Source organism: Pseudopodoces humilis, chromosome 5 (assembly GCF_049639895.1).
Source record: "Pseudopodoces humilis isolate 2021_Gansu_Grassland_sample_001 chromosome 5, ASM4963989v1, whole genome shotgun sequence".
Taxonomy (NCBI): Eukaryota; Metazoa; Chordata; class Aves; order Passeriformes; family Paridae; genus Pseudopodoces; species Pseudopodoces humilis.
The window spans coordinates 18,890,760-18,907,239 of NC_142204.1; the positions used below are offsets into that span (position 1 = coordinate 18,890,760).

The 16,480-nt window shown below is 39.6% G+C and overlaps 1 protein-coding gene across 7 annotated transcripts in view; it reads left to right on the forward strand.

Annotated features, from left to right (window-relative positions):
* The window catches only part of MYBPC1 (myosin binding protein C1), a 69,702-nt gene that overhangs the window by 39,925 nt on the left and 13,297 nt on the right, over positions 1 to 16,480 (forward strand). For all 7 annotated transcript variants that reach the window (XR_001331799.2, XM_014256875.2, XM_014256874.2 and 4 more), the window contains 14 exons: positions 433 to 599; positions 1,686 to 1,818; positions 3,336 to 3,460; positions 4,163 to 4,268; positions 4,561 to 4,727; positions 5,372 to 5,534; positions 6,282 to 6,388; positions 7,422 to 7,555; positions 8,676 to 8,832; positions 9,352 to 9,456; positions 10,131 to 10,319; positions 10,938 to 11,072; positions 15,722 to 15,889; positions 16,384 to 16,472. Coding sequence is in view for 6 of the 7 variants with exons in the window: in XM_014256875.2 (XP_014112350.2) it covers positions 433 to 599; positions 1,686 to 1,818; positions 3,336 to 3,460; positions 4,163 to 4,268; positions 4,561 to 4,727; positions 5,372 to 5,534; positions 6,282 to 6,388; positions 7,422 to 7,555; positions 8,676 to 8,832; positions 9,352 to 9,456; positions 10,131 to 10,319; positions 10,938 to 11,072; positions 15,722 to 15,889; positions 16,384 to 16,472 (1,945 nt within the window). In the remaining variant the exon portion in view is untranslated. The remainder of the gene's footprint in view (positions 1 to 432; positions 600 to 1,685; positions 1,819 to 3,335; positions 3,461 to 4,162; positions 4,269 to 4,560; positions 4,728 to 5,371; positions 5,535 to 6,281; positions 6,389 to 7,421; positions 7,556 to 8,675; positions 8,833 to 9,351; positions 9,457 to 10,130; positions 10,320 to 10,937; positions 11,073 to 15,721; positions 15,890 to 16,383; positions 16,473 to 16,480) is intronic.

The window sequence follows — 16,480 nt, forward strand, 5'->3', positions numbered from 1 at the left end:
AAAACATTTTTATTTAATTTTGAAATGTACAAATGAGATTCAGTGGCGCCATCATAAATTGTGATTGATTCCACTCAAGCTATAGCAGATAAAACTGATTTAAGTGGGATTAGACTTTATACTATTACATTTTCAAACTGTATTTTTTTTTTAAGCATTGAAGGAACATAAAAATTCTCATAGTTGATTGTATCAGAAAAGGACAAATTAAAACTTGCATTCAAATTCTGCCTTGAAGAAGAGTAAAGCAAGATGTGAATATCATTCTGAGTTACTCCACTCATACTGAGTGAAATAAAAAAAATATGATGGCAGCCTTCAAATTTTGGTCAAAGCATTTCTAGCCTCACCGTGATTCAGCTTCGCCTATTTTTTATGGTTTGATAAAGTCTCACTAACTCTTCTCCCATAATTTTGTTTTGCTAACATCAGGGAGGTTAAACAGCAAGAGGAAGAGCCTGAGGTGGACGTGTGGGATCTCCTGAAGAACGCGAATCCCAGCGAGTACGAGAAGATTGCTTTCCAGTACGGCATCACCGACCTGAGGGGGATGTTGAAGCGGCTGAAGCGCATGCGCAGGGAGGTGAAGAAGAGTGCAGGTATGGGTGTGCTAGAATATTCCTGAGCTCCTTAGTCACACACAACGGTTCACCTTGAAAACCCAAACGTGCCTCACTTCCACACAAGGGAACTTCCACACCACAGCTCATTCCTGCAAGGAGTTATTCAGAAGGCAGCTTTGGTTCATGGTGGAAGTGTAAACACCTTATCCAACTCAGTGCTTACCTAAAGCGTCCCTCCCCTTCAGACAAACACTGGTTCCATCTGGAACAATGTCCCTCAGGTGTGTGGAAAGGTGTTACCTAATCAAACAATTCAGAAATTAGACCTTGTGTTACCATCAATATCTTTTGCTCTAAACAGAGGTCGCTCCAAACACATGCAGTCTTTGCTCTTCATAATCTCATTTTGCACTTAATCTCCATTGCACAGAAATCCCAGCTGTACTACAGACCCTCCACCCTGCACTGGGTGAGGACATTCAGGTCTGTCTTTCCCCATCTACCCTGATGAACAGTATGAGAATTGTGATTACATACAGAAATATATATGTGTGTGTGTGTGTGTGTGTGTATAAAATACATGCCTATGCCACAGAATATGTTTGCACATACATATAAATACAGCACACTGCCCATTACACTCTTGTGACATCTGCTTGTTTCTGGACAGCATTGCAGAACAGAATGCAGTATATGCATTTGCTGTGCCACTGGTTTCCTGGAAGCGTCCCTTCTCTGTAGGTGAAGTCCTCCTCAAATCCAGTTGCAGTCCTGCTGCCTGGTACACCCTCTCTCCTCATCCATTACCTCCCATCATAACATATGTTATGGTACCACACATTAATTTTTATTTATGTATTTCATTTGATGCGCCTACCCAGTCCTATTTGCACTGCAAAGCCTTGAAGAGATATCAGCTAGAAGTTGGTCAGGATAACCAGATCTGTACAGCTCTGTGCTTCTAATGTTTCTAGATTATTCCATACAGACCAGTGTGAGAATATGCATAACTTTGTGTGCAAATATTCTGACAGCTTTGATGAGATTTATGCAATGTCATTTCAGAATCCATATTCTTGTTTTCTGATCTCGTGTTAAAATGACACTTGACTTCCACAACAGCTTTTGCCAAAGGCCTTGATCCTGCATACCAGGTGGACAAAGGAGGTAAAGTAAGGTTCATGGTGGAGCTGGCAGATCCAACAGTGGAACTCAAGTGGTATAAAAATGGCCAAGAAATACGACCAAGTGCAAAGTAAGTGATCTTATATAAGCAATAAAATCGACACACATGTACTCCCTTGACAAGTGTGCTGCATGGATCTCTCTCTTTGCTCAAGTTGCACCAATTTTATTTCTGAATTTCATTAGATGTGGAGAGTATGCTCACGACCCAGAAAAGTCCACTGTAGGCTAAATGGAATATAGGTTGTCTCCTTTGTCTCAAGAAAAAAGTCTTAGAGATTCTCAAAAAAAGTAGCACAATGTCCTACTCAGTAGTTTTTCAAAAATCAGGAAGCACTGCTAGTATATAAACCACCTGTCCTTGGTCCTGTGTCTGTCTCTTTCCATAGTAATTGTGTGCTAAGAGCAGAGATGTTGACATCATACACTTGCCCACCTGGCTCATAAACCAACTGAGAAAAGGGTTTTTCCCATCTTCCACTACTCTGTTAACACTCTGAAGTTAACAACCTCACCACCAGTCATGAACAACATGTCTAGTGTACCTGCATATTGGTTTATTCTCTGGCTTTTCCTAAAAGAAGCGCAGGTGCAGACATTAGAGCTCATGTAGAGCAACGCCTGGAAGTTGAGCCAAATACTTCTTGTGGGCACAACCAGCTCTTGTACCCCAGTGCAGAAGACCCCATTCCACAGTCAGACACACCTGGGGAAGATGTCCTTAAAAATGTAATGTACCTCAAATGTCTCTCAGCAGCACAAAATCCTAGAAAATTTTTCTTCTGACCAGTTAAAAAAAACAGTGATTAACATAAGGCCTCTTGCAGAAATGAGGCAGATTTCCTTCATTCTGTTCAAATCAATAAAGGATTTTGATTAAAATTCATGATTGACAAAAAAATGGATAATAGAGTACCTTTTCTTTAGCCTCTATATTGCCTGCATTGTAGGCAGCTCTATGGATTCCTCTGTAGCAGGAGAGGCTGGATTGAGGGCTCCAGTGCATTTCTACCAGGCTGCTGGAGCAGCTGTCAGATGCTAACGAGCTTTGGTCATTACAAACCTGGAGCAGATCTAAGCTGGTGACATAAAGGTGAAAGGCTCCATATCCCATTACCAAAACCCCATATCCCATTACTGATATCTTGTGCCATCTGGCCAACCAATAATATCAACTTCTTAACTTTGGCTATTATTACACCTCACAAAAATGTTGGAATGAGTGATGGTGTCCTCTTACTGGTTATTTTCAGCTTTACTCATCTAGAGTTTCAGACTCCATTTTATTTGCCATCATTCTACTCCAGCTTCTTTTTCTTTTTTTAATTTATTCTTTTCATATCACCCAGACCTGGGATCTTGGAACAAGCCAGAAGCAACTCATTGTCAATCTACACCACAGCTCTTTTTTTGTTAGAAGTCTATGACAGCTCTGTTGAAACTTGGAAATTGCTTCCAATGACGGTTTTCCCAGTACTGTGTAAACCCCGGAGTTTTTTGCCTCTAAAAATCCCTACAACATTTTCTACATAAAACAAAAGGGGTCCAGAAGTTGTGCTAATGTGTCTTTGCTGCATTCTTGTCCAGATACATTTTTGAGCACAAAGGAAACCAGCGAATTTTATTCATCAATAACTGTACAATGACAGATGATGCTCGCTATTACGTAACAGCTGGTGATGAGAAATGCTCCACAGAACTGTTTGTGAGAGGTAACTATGTCAGCTTGATGCTGTTTCACCTGCCCTAAATTTATGTGGCTTCTTTGGCTACAACAAAGATGAACAGGGAGGATCTGATTTGGTATATATTTGAATTTGTATTAGCAGCTGTTAGGATTACTTGGTATTTCTGTGATCCCTGGCCATTTTTTTTTTCCTCATCCTGCATTTAGCAGCTTAGTGAAAACCCTGAAATGGGGATATAGTTGACTTGATACTGTGCTTTGGGATCTAGTGAGGCTGTGGTGCCCTTCAAAATTTTAAGTCACTTTGGAGACCCGTGTGTCATAGCACTGGCTTCCCCAACACAACACTTGGTACCTGAGGAGTCTGATATTGCCCAAGTGCCCTCAGATCAGACTTTCTAGAAGCCAGTTTTCATTCCATTTGCACTGATTTGAGGGAAGACTTTATCAACAGTTATGAATGGGAGGCCACATCTTCATTCTCTTTGCTCCCACGGTGTTGATTATCAAAGCAAAACAGGTATCAATATGAAGAAATGTTACTTTTATTGAGCAAATTTCCTACTAGCATTCTAAAGAGCAACAAATTTTCAGATTTAGGGCAGAAAAGGCTGCACTGATACTCAGAATACGAAAGTAATATTCCCTTCTACAGCATGATTTAGAAAACCTCTTTCACTTGGTTTTCCCTCTCAGATTGTCAATCTGTAATTCTTTCTTTCCAAAGATCCCCCGATTTTGGTGACCAAAGGCCTGGAGGATACCAGCACCTATGTTGGTGAACGAGTAGAACTGAGCTGTGAAGTGTCTGAGGATGATGCAAACGTGAAATGGTACGACATGCTTTGAACTGCTCCCATGAAAATAAAATCCAGAAGCTTTTAATTGTGGGCAAAAATGCAGGCAGCTTTTCCCACTCCAGTAAACCTGAAAATTGTTAAGAAAATCTTAATTAAACTTTATTCAAAAAAGTAGCAACACCAAAAATACCATAATGCAGTCATGGATGAGTTTTTCTAGTGCCTTATAGTCTTGTAAATCCTTCTCTGGGAGTTTCAGTCTATGGAAGTCTTACTTGCACAGGACTTCCTTTGGAAAAAATAAAAATTCTTTATTTTCCATTAGGTTTAGAAATGGCGTAGAACTTACCAACGATCCTAAATCTCGGTATCGTATTAAGGTTGAGGGTAAAAAGCACACTTTGATCATAGAGGAAGCTGCCAAAAATGACACTGCAACTTACTCAGTAATGACAACTGGAGGGCAATCAGAAGCCAAGCTTGCTGTTGACTGTGAGTATCATCCACCTTGCTCTCGAGTTCATATGTCACAGTGTGCTGGCATACAGCACAAATGAACAAATGAACAAATGAACAAATGAACAAATTTCTTGCTTTTCCCTGGGGGTTGAAAAGGAAACTTAACTTCCCTACCAATTTTTTTGCTGTGAATCTCCAGAACAGTGACTTCCCTTTAGACACTATTTCCAGTAGCAGGCCATGAACTAGTTCTGCTTGTTAACTTCCTGTCACACCATAAAGATGGAAAACAAAGAGATCTATCCAAAGGTACAATAGGTCAACAAGGTGAATTTTCAAGGGAAGTATCTGCTTTTCTTCAGTCCTTTCAGGTTTTCACAGGAAAGCCAAACCTAGGCACAAGCACATGACTGTGTAGCCCTATCAGCTTTGTATGCAATATCTCTTGAAAATGCTTGTGTTTTTAAACAAAATGTATCTGATCTATCCTCTGAAGTTATCTTGTATTATGCACAAATGTACATTTTTATTTGTAATAGTCACGCTGGTCTTGGCTATTTTGTACAAATTGTCACCCTGACCAATTCATCCTGTTTTATTATCAAGTTGGAAATTATCCCCCATGGCTACTGAGCTCCATCATCTTTCTTTAATGTATCTGCTTCTGTGTTCCTTAGTGAGACCACTGAAGATATCACTTGCACTAGAAGACCAGACTGTGAGGCTGGGACAGGAAATCCACTTGAAGTGTGAGATATCTGAGAATGTGGAAGGGAAATGGTACAAAAATGGGCAGCTGATTGAAGCTAGTGACCGTGTAAAGCTTTACCACAAAGGAAGGTAAGCCTGTGGTGTATTGACTTGGCTTTAGGTGGAATGACACTGTGGAGATGTGCCAGTATGTGGGTTACTTCACTAAAAATTATCTGCTAATCAAGCATAACCTCCGTCCCTCAAGACATATTTATTTCTGTCACTTTGAAAGCCATGACTCCTTACTTCGTTTAATCTTGTGTATTTTGGCTGTGAAGGACAATAATCAAATCCTCAATCCACCTAAATTCAAGCTATTGATTTTTCTTGCCATTTTTGTTGTTGTTGGTGTGGGATATTAAGCAGAAAAATAAAGTTATTATTGAACACTATTAAAAATGTACAGTTCTCTTTTCTTTCTATGCCTCTTTTTCTCATAGCTCCTGTTTGTATCAGCTCACAAAGATGGTGCAACAAAAGTCAGAATATTCCCACAATGAGATCACCTACAGATTGTTTCTTGAGCAACCAAATTGCAATTGAATGGCAGCATCATAGATTCTCTGTGTAAAAGAGATTACACTCCTGTATTTTTCTTGTTCTACGTTCAAAAAAACAATATTAAAATTGGTCACATTCGGCCACCATTCGGTGGTCTCAAGAATATTTTGTACAAAGCACACAGTATTTAATCGCCTAAAATACCACTAGGCAACCAGCAAAGTACATTTTAGTCACTAATATTACACATAAAATTTTCACAAATTTTTCCTTATATCTCCAGGCAGTCTTCAAAAATAATTTACATTAATTTATTTTTCAATTCTTTCACAGAATCCACAGATTTGTCATACCAGTTTCTGCTGTTGATGATGAGGGTGAATACATGTTTGTGCCAGATGCCTACAACATTAATATTCCATGCAAAGTTCATATTGTAGGTAAGTATACCGCACAGTGACCTGTACAGAACATCTTTCTGTGACCTTTGGGAATTAAAAGCAGCCTGAAATACCCCTGATTACAACCACTTTGCACCCTCTGAGCAGGAATCCGCCTGAGAACACAGACCTGCAGCTTTGGAAAAGTGCAGTTGAGCTGCTGGGACAGTCCTTTGCCTGTGCTCGGGACCTGCTCATAGTTTGTGAGCTGGGGGAGGCTTCTTGAGGCTGAGTTCTTAAACCTAAACCACTGTGAAGAGTTGGTGTAAAACATCCACTTCTCAGATATGCACTGCTATCTTTAAGAACAGGCTTGCTAACATTGCAAAATATTATTTAGTTTTATAAGAGTAGTAGAATAAGCATGTATTTACCTATTCACTAAAAAACATTAAATGCTATCTAGATGGGGAAATTGTTCTGCCCAGCTTTGATTCATTCAGCAAAGCAGAAGGCTTGTTAGTGATCCCAGTCCTTCAAACAAAAATAAAACAGCGCATTGACTCTTCCCAAAGCAGTATCTCACCATCTTCTAACTGCAACCAGCCACTTGGAAGTGGAAAGCAGAGCAATATAAATGACCAAAGTTTTAGAAAACGTGTTTTTTAATTGAACTGGAGACATGTGGGGTATGTATATTAGAAAAAGTATTGGTGAGATTTAGGAAAAATGAAAAGGGAAGTGGTACTAGAGCCCACAACTGAAATTCTCTAGAGCCACTTAGAGGAAAACACTCTCAGAATTTACCTGAATATACATAATTCTGCCTCAGAGAAACAGCTGTGGGTTTTTTTCATATGGTCTTATTATTCCAAAATGTCTATGGTGCCATGATTTCTTTTTCATCAAGCAACTCTTTTCTTAAATAGATTTTTCTTCACAAGTTTTCTTCAAAACAAAATTCAGTTGCTTAAAAATACCAAGAAAATAAAACACAGAGCATGTTTCTGTGTGTTGCAGACGTGTGCCAGGTTACTGAACCCTCAGAGCAGCAGCTACATGTCAAACTTCGACAATCTCTCTCCTTTTTCAGATCCTCCTAAACTTCACCTGGATGGTCTTGGGGAAAACAACACTGTGACAGTAGTGGCAGGAAACAAACTACGACTTGAGATCCCCATCACTGGTGAACCAACTCCAAAAGTGTTTTGGAGTAGAGGGGACAAGGTACATTGTCATTGTAGATGTTTCTTCAGCATAACAAGGAGGCTTCTCCTTCCAAAAATAATCTTTAGGCTTTTGAAGACATTGATTTTAATGGCAGAAAATAAGGGGGAGATGCCCTGTATGTAAAAATGCTCTTTGCACAAAAAAGAAGAGAAAAACAGATAAATATTATTTAGTATCTTTTGGGTCTTTTAAAGGAAATTAATAAGGAAAAAAAAATATGGGTTTAATATAAAAAATAGTAGAGGAGAAGGATATATGGGATGCAGAAGAAAAGTCATGAAAATTTACCAAATGGCTACTTCTTCTATACATTTGATGCCCAGAATGGCTGCCAGCTATTGGCAGGAAACCATGATATAGTCTGGTTTTGGAAAATGAACGATAAATTTTAATGGAGTTCAAGTCTCAAATGAAACAATAGGCTGGGCAATTGGGGTCTTACAGCTGGTGTCTTAATGAAAAACTTTTGCTTAGATCAATCCCTGGCTGTGTAAATACCAAAACAGTCACTTTTCACATTTAAATTTTCATTGTGATATGTGGAAGCTGGAACATGTTACTAGTGCTGCATCCATCAGACCTATCTAGTCAAATGTGTGATCACTATTTTTAAAATATTAATTGTAGTGTCACCACTGTGGTCCTGTTCAAACAGGGAATTATCCCAGGAGAGCTCCTTCTCCAAAATATGTGACAGCATTTGAAATCTGTGATGAGAAATTACTGACAATTACAATCATTCTGACCTTTAAAGTGAATGACCTACTTTTGATCTGACTTTTGGAAGAATCACCTATTGTTTTTCCATCAAATTAATGACACGTGGTATTGACAAAAGTGTGTTCTTGCTCACAGGAGAAGCCTTGTGCCTCATCCTTTGTGATGCAATGGCTCAACTGAGTAGTAAACCGTTACCATATTTAATTTATTTTAGTTATTTTGTCATTTTTCTCAGCAGTAGGTGACTAAAATGCTGAGATTTGGTGGGATTTTTCTTACAGTTTCTTTAACATTTTCATTGAAGTGACCTCTACTACTTTTGGATTTTGATTTTTGAGTATTTTGATTCTCAAATACAGAAAGTATGACTTTTCCCTCTGCTCACTGTGGTTCCTAGATGGTCACAGATAGTGGAAGAATACGGGCAGAAACATACCCGGACAGCAGCTGCCTGGTCATTGATGCAGCTGAGAGGGACGATTCGGGTGCTTTCAGAATCACTTTAAAGAATGAGGCTGGAGAGGACACAGCTCTAATCAACATTAAAGTGGTTGGTAAGTTGTGTGAAACAGTGCCCATGAGCCATGTCTTTTATCACTGTGGCAGAGTCCCAGGAAACTTCTCTTTTCCTATTTGTCCCCATTGCCAGGCGTGGGATGGAGATCTCTTAGTGCAAGGGCACTAAGGCTGGGTGTTACTGAAGGGAGTGGGAGCTTGGATGGGGTTTAAGTAGGAGTTAATTATCACTGCTGCCAGGGGCCGGACTTCTCTGGTTGCCTGAGGCTGCCCTTATCACTTCTGGTTCTCCACTCTCCCTGTGGCTGTGGGCTCTGTCTTAGCACATGCCCTCGAGAGCCTCTCAAGTGTCTCGACCCTGCAGAGGAACTTGGCATTCATCCATTCCTAACCACCATCCAGGATCCACTAACTATTTTTCTCTCTCTCCTCATTAGGAAATCCTGTTGCACCTCAAAAACTATTTAGATTTGTTTTTTATTTGATGTTTTTAATTTCAACCTATGCAAAAAGAAGAAATATTTTTTTAAAAAAAATATTTGCTTTGTTTACAACAGATGTCCCTGATCCTCCTCAGGCACCAAATGTGACTGAGGTGGGTGAAGATTGGTGTATTATGACCTGGGAACCTCCAGCAAATGATGGTGGATCACCTATTTTAGGTACATATTTTGCTTTTCTTTTTTAGGTTTGTTTTTGGTTTTGGTTTTGTTTTTTGTTTTTTGTTTTTTTGGTGGTGACTAATATAGACAAAAGAAGCAAATGCCAAATAGTGGGTGCAACAGGATCAGAGTTTAGCTCAGGCCCTGCAAAGTGGCACTGGGAATATCCAGTAGCTAGAATGTTCTACCTCCTCTTTGACTTCACCAGACACTTGTTTTTCTAATGCTTTGAGATTTGCCGCTCTGCATGCAATCACAGGATCAATCCCCCTGCTTGAAAGACAACCTCTTATAAAACAGAACTTTGAACTTTTACCAGCCTGTTTGAATGTTAAAAGGAATTTCATAAACAATTTACTGAGGAAACTGTTTTAATACCCCGAACCAAGATGAAAGTTAGAGGGGCCCAGAGGTCAGTAGAACCAGACATTTTTCACTCTGAACTAAGCACAGCAGTCTTCTAAGTCCAAAAAAAGCTTGGCAATGAAAACAAAACAGATGACTACCAGATAGCTTGCAATAGGGAAAATTATCCCTAAATCACTCTGAAGATAGAAGGGGACATTGAAGTGTATCCATGATAAAAAAATGTCATTGGGCAGTCAAAACATAGACCCTTTATTACTGATCTTTATCCTATCACTTACTATAATAAAATATTTTCTGGTCAAAAGGATACTTCATTGAGAGGAAAAAGAAACAGAGCTCCAGGTGGATGAGGCTGAATTTTGAACTGTGTAAGGAAACAACTTTTGAGCCAAAGAAAATGATTGAAGGTGTTGCTTATGAGGTCCGTGTGTTTGCTGTCAATGCCATTGGCATGTCCAAACCAAGTATGCCTTCCAAGTCCTTTGTTCCTTTAGGTAAGTAACCAAGAGCACAGAGATATGTATGCATTTAGAAAATAACCATTAATATGTTGTTATAATCATCTAATTGTATAAATTTTATATTAGTGTGGCAGCTAGAAGGCTTTGCCATCCACATAGTGACAGGCTAACTCAGTGGCCTTTTCATATAAAGAAACAGATTTTCAAACTACTTTGACAACCACAGGTCCCTGAAAAAGAGAGGTGTCTTGTTCTTCAGATCAGCAAAGGTTCCCCCCTTGCTCAGCAGTACCCCCAGAATGCAGAGGAGGAGGAAGGAGGGGGCTGTTACAGCTCCAGCATCCTCCCTTCTTGCCAGAACATACCTGCTGAGGTAGAATACACTGCTCCCAGCTTCTCTGCTCTACCAGCCACAGCTGCTTGTCCTTCTCAGCAGCAGGAATTTATCTCTGGGTCAGGCTGTGAGCAGATATGGGATGAGGTAGCTGCTTTCTCCTAGTGTGGTCCTAAGTGGGAAAGATGTGCCAGGGATGATGGAAAGTCATCCTGGTAGGCAGGATAGCCTGTCACCAGTGGTACTAAACTAGAGGAACACAGACCATAAACCTTCAGTTGTAACACAGTATTCTGCCTTCTCCCTGCTTGCTTCAGCTGTCACCAGCCCCCCAACTCTGCTGGCAGTGGACAGTGTGACCGACACATCGGTGACAATGAAGTGGAGGCCACCAGACCAGATTGGGGCAGCAGGGCTGGATGGCTACGTGGTGGAATACTGCTTTGAAGGAAGTAAGTGAGAATGCCTGGGGTAGCTGACTCACAGTGAAAGTGGGTGAGACTTTCTCCATTTTTTCTCTACAGGTATCAGGTGTTCTGGCTGTCAGGCAGAGACTAATCAGGCAGAAAACCCCAAGGAGCAGGGTTTTGTTCAGGCTTCCTTTGGTTTGTATTCCAGATGCCACCCACTGAGTGTGGTTCAACATATCTTACACTTGATTTGAAACACAAATCAAAATCCATACAATCTGTTGTAGTGTACCAAGCACTGTGCTAGTAACTATCCTCTTTCAGATGCTGAATGAGTCAGGGCAGTAAAGTTCATTGGTGGATAAAGGTGTAGGAAATAATGAATGGCTACAAGTGTGGCTCAAAATATGTTCAGGTTGGATGGGTTTTAGGGACAGGAGGTCCTCAGTGTGACAATCCCTATGTTGATATATTACTAACCCTCTAGTTCAAGTGCTGGCAGCCAACACTGAGAACAACCTCTCCAACAGTTCCTGTAGAAGTCATCTAGGCATGCAAAGCCCATGTCTGGATATTTAATTTCTCCAACATTTCAGTGTAGTTTTGGGGATCTTTAACTATGTCTATCTAAGACAAAAATATATAAGAACTGGAGGAAGAAGTTTTGAGAGTAAAATAAGAAGGAACAGGGAAATATAAATTATATTTTACGACTAAGAGTCTTTGGTGATCAAGCAGCAGAAACAGTTTTTCCAGCAGATTTTCTTTGGAACTGGTATCAAATGAAGCCTATTTTCAAAAAGTAAAATGCACCAGCATCTGGGTAAGTATCAAACAGCCTGGAGTGGTATGTGCAACACCCACCCTCTGTGGACCAACAACATCAGCTGCAGCAACATTGTGGATGTGGATGAAGGGGACACAGTTATCTTCAGCTCCACTGCTGTTGCTCTTAACTGTGCTGCAAATCAAGTGATGGGTTGAACACCTTTTTCCTGCAAAGGCATTTATTCCAAAGAAATGCAGTCCATAGCCTGGAGACAAAAGGTAGAGGACAGGACCTGTCATTCATGCTGTCACGTTTCAGATTCAGACAATCCAGGAAACCAGTAGGTCATAAACGTGGTGAGGTGCCACGGCATCAGAGTACACTCAGCTCTCTCAGGCGAGTGGGAGAGGGTGTGAAGAAGAACCACTGGCTTTTCTCAGGAGCACTCAGCATCTTGTAGTATTGAGATGAATATCTTTAAGGAGCAGGACTGCAAGAAGCTCAGAGACCTGGAGAAGAGTACCTGAAGGCAGACACAGCTGGAATGGTAGGAAGGGTTTTCCTTGTATATTGGGAGGGAGCTGCGGGAACAGCTCAGAATGAGTAAGCATGCAGTCTTCCATCAAGACACAGTGTTCTTATTTTGCTCCAATGCACAGGCCAGGTGTAGGGGAATATTAAAGGGCCTGCCAATGTGAGGACTCCAGTGTATGCTGTATATTATGCTTTGTTTAACCTTGGGTAGAATGGCAGGGAAAAGTTAAAAGTGCTTGACATTACAGTATGTGATATCCAAAATAGGTGATGATAGAGAATGAGAAATACAGACAGGTTAGTTCAAAGTATGGCTTTAAAAAGGAATCTTCTAAATCTGTCTTTAAAGGGCTGTTAGACAGAAGAACATTGTATACCTGTTAAATGGAACAAATTCTTTACTTTTTTTTTTTTCCAGATAGGTTTTAAACATATGAAGATACAACAAAATGGCAGCCAAGTCTGTCATTTTACTGTTACCCACCTCAGTTAAAATACAATGGGTACAATGTATTTTACATAGTTTTGAGTGTTTATGTATATCTATATATGCCTCCTATATATGCATATACATCTATATATACACAATTGACATTATGTATATATGTTACGAAAATGCTTAGGAAGAGGCAAGATAAGTAGAAAATGCCAATTTTAAAATGCCAATTTTAAAATGCCAATTTTAAAAGTCATGTTGTTGGATTATTCATCTTTTTTTCTCTGTTCTGTTGTTTTTTTCCTTTTTGCAATATCTTAGTGCCTCTTTTTTCTCAGCCCTTTCAGTGCCTGTTCTGCCTCAAACTAATTTTTTCTGTAATGTTTAATAACTCTTTTTAATTTCAAGATACTTTTTATGACTGTCTATATTCATTCTGCCGCTTTTTTCTCTTAGTTATCTGTTTGTAAACTCCTCTGTATTTACACTCTCCATTCTTTCATTGCTGTCACTGAAGTAGTTTTCAAGAAGGCTTTTTAGAATCTTCCTTAATATAGCAATCATTAGGAGAAATCACAAGCTGACAGTGGGAGGACAAAAAATACATATAAGGATAAATTAGAAGAATATTGTATCATAAACATTGGTTTGGCTTTGCAAAAATGGTACTTCCCTTTAGTCAGAACCACATAACTTGAACAACGTGGTGGATTCTTGCAGTCCTTAACTATGTGCCACTCCATGCATGTTACTGAACTGCAGTCTCATCATGAGTATGCTGATCCAGCATTGCATAGGTGTGAGTAACACGAATACAGAATACATATATACAGGGAGAGAGACAGAGAATTCCCCAGACCTAGTTTACAATACCCACCTTTGGCCCTCTTGCTGTGGAGATGTGGAGCAGACCAAATCCTGTTGACACTGGAGTCCCTAGTGAAGTGTGCTGCTGACCAGTTCTTGTGGGGCATTTTTAGGGCAGCCTGGAGGGCACAGCCTAAGTGTTCCCCATGACAATATGTTTATCTGCTTGTAACAGGCTGTTACCTGCAGATGATCTGTTTTTATAGCCAGTAAATAAGTACTTCAGAGAGTCTCTGTTGGCTGAGATCTTTGCCAGTGTACTCATCCAGGACCATGCAAAGATACTAGAACAGTATTTTTATAATCCCGAAAATAGCCAGCTCCAGGATTACAGGAAATCCAAGGCAGTGATAAATTTGTCCAGGAAATAAAGCCTTAGGGTTTACATCATATCTGTCATCATCCATGGGTCTGGTCTTCTTTAATCTTCTATCTATGTTACCTTCAGCTAAGTGTGTTCTCTTCCTCTGTTATCTCCAAGTTTTTTTCCAAGACTTCTTTTTTTCTGTCTCTCTTACTCAGAATGTATCTCTGAATTTTTTATCTCTTCTATGATGTGTTTTCTTCTCCTTCTACACTTTCTCTCATCATCATTTCGTTTCATTTCTCTCTTCCAAATGTTCCTTTTGTCTCTTTCTTTTCATATTTCTAGGGCTATTCTGGGGCCCAAAAAACTCATACAACTTTATATCCTCTTCTTTCATCCTTTAGCTTTCCTGTGGGCATCCCATATAACTGTTCTGTGATCTAGATGCCCTCTTTCCATCTCTTTTCTCCCTGCAGTCTCCCTAAATATGGGTTCTCTAAATCTGTAAAGCCCAGCATCTATCTTTGCATACTTACTAACAGGAATTGCTAACCACTGACAAAATGCTCCATCTGTGTGAAAGTGGGTGTCTCTGATTAATTTTAAAGATGGATTCTCTCAAGGTTTATCGACAGATCTGTCTGAGGAATTGGGGGAGCCACCTTTTAACCTGGAAGGTACAGTATTCCACAAAGGATATAAGTCTTCTTTAATGAAAGAAAAACTCTTTCCATAAAAGTAAAGATAAATTCCTGATAGCAAATTTTAGTGGCAGCAGTCTACAGAATTTTCCGTAGTACAGGTGTAAGGGGAGGGGAATATACTTGGGAAACAGTTATTGATAGAAATCCTTTTCTGCTAGAAGCTTGAAGGAAAACTTAATTCTTAAAAGCAAGACTCTCAGTTATGAAAATGTACCACAGCACTATGCTCTAGGTCTGCAGGGCTCTCCAGTTCATAACTATTCTCTTGTCTTCTGTGCCCATTTTATAGTGCTAGCTTTCCATGATGTGGGAAGATCCTGACTTGCTAGTTCATAAATCTGGCTCCAGTGCCCAGCTGCCAGCAGTGTTAGGGCAGTCTATGCTGGGAGGACAGGGTGGATAAGAAAGGATGGTTTTTAACTGAAGCTATTCTGAAAGACTGTACTCTTATGATCACTCTATGAGTTTTGTGCGACCGCCTGGGGGCAGGATTAAAATCCGAGAATGGTGTAATTAGGTGAATAATTCTGACACAGCCTTCCTTTTTTTTAAAGGCATGAGGAGAGATGGCATTTCACTGCAATGTGTAAATATTCTGTGTTTCTCTTATTTCTCAGTTATACTTTTAAGGGAACTCAGCATTGGTTGAAATTAATTGCAAAACCCATTTCTCTCCACGGAAGCTGTTAAAGCAACGATGAGTGCTTTTGGAAATATATTCTTTGTCCCCTTGTTTTATTCTAGTTGAATTAAAAAATCTAACCATTTTTCTCTCTGGTACATCTAAATTATAGACTATTCTAATAATATTTGTATAATTATATAAAGCTATATAAATATATAAATATAAAAATATGTAATCAGCAGAAACCCTTCAGGGTTGTAAGCATTCTTCCTACATATGAAAGTGAATCTATATTGCGTTCCAACATAATTAGAAAAACAAAATAGAATTATTTATTAAAATCTTACGAATCTATTACTGTTCTGTAATTTTCCTCATCCGTGCTGTGGATGTATTTATAATTCCCTATTCTTTGGATTTGTCCTCCTTCCCTCACTTCCCTAAACCAGCCGATGAATGGATCGTGGCTAACCCAGAGCTGACAGACAAAACAAAGTTTACCATCAATGGCCTTCCAACTGGCTCGAAAATCCTTGTGAGAGTAAAAGCTGTGAATGCTGCCGGTGAAAGTGAGCCCAAGTACCACCCACAGCCTATTTTAGTCAAGGAAGTGATAGGTAAGATCCTGCTGCCTACACTTACCCACAAATACACTCTGTTTCCATACTAATACCTGGGTTTTTTTTTAAAGCTAATACTTATTTGTTATTGGTAACTGGCGATATGGCCCTGCAAAGCCATCGTGTGGTGGCTAGAAATCATGAGCCCATCTTTAAAAAAAATTCACAATTTTTTATAAGTTTTAAACATTTCATTTCTGAGACTTTATTTCTCGATTTTTCAGGGCTTTATTTTCCACAGAACTTGATGGTGCTTTTTTTAAGTTGCTCTAAACTTTCCACCTAGTCCTACCATTGTAGCATTTGGTGTTACAAAAGCTAATGGTGTCCTGAATGCAACACTGGGGGACAAAGAAATTTAAGACACCTCACTCATTAGTAGCTTCTGGGAATTTTAGACCACACTGTATCCTTTTTATACTGATGCACACCACTGCTGCCTTGGTTAGAAAGGAGGATAAGTGCTTAACACAAGCTTTTGTTTTATTCAGAACCTCCAAAGATTCGTCTACCAAGACACTTAAAACAAACTTATACTCGAAGAGTTGGAGAAACTGTGAATCTTGTTATTCCTTTCCAGGTAAGAAC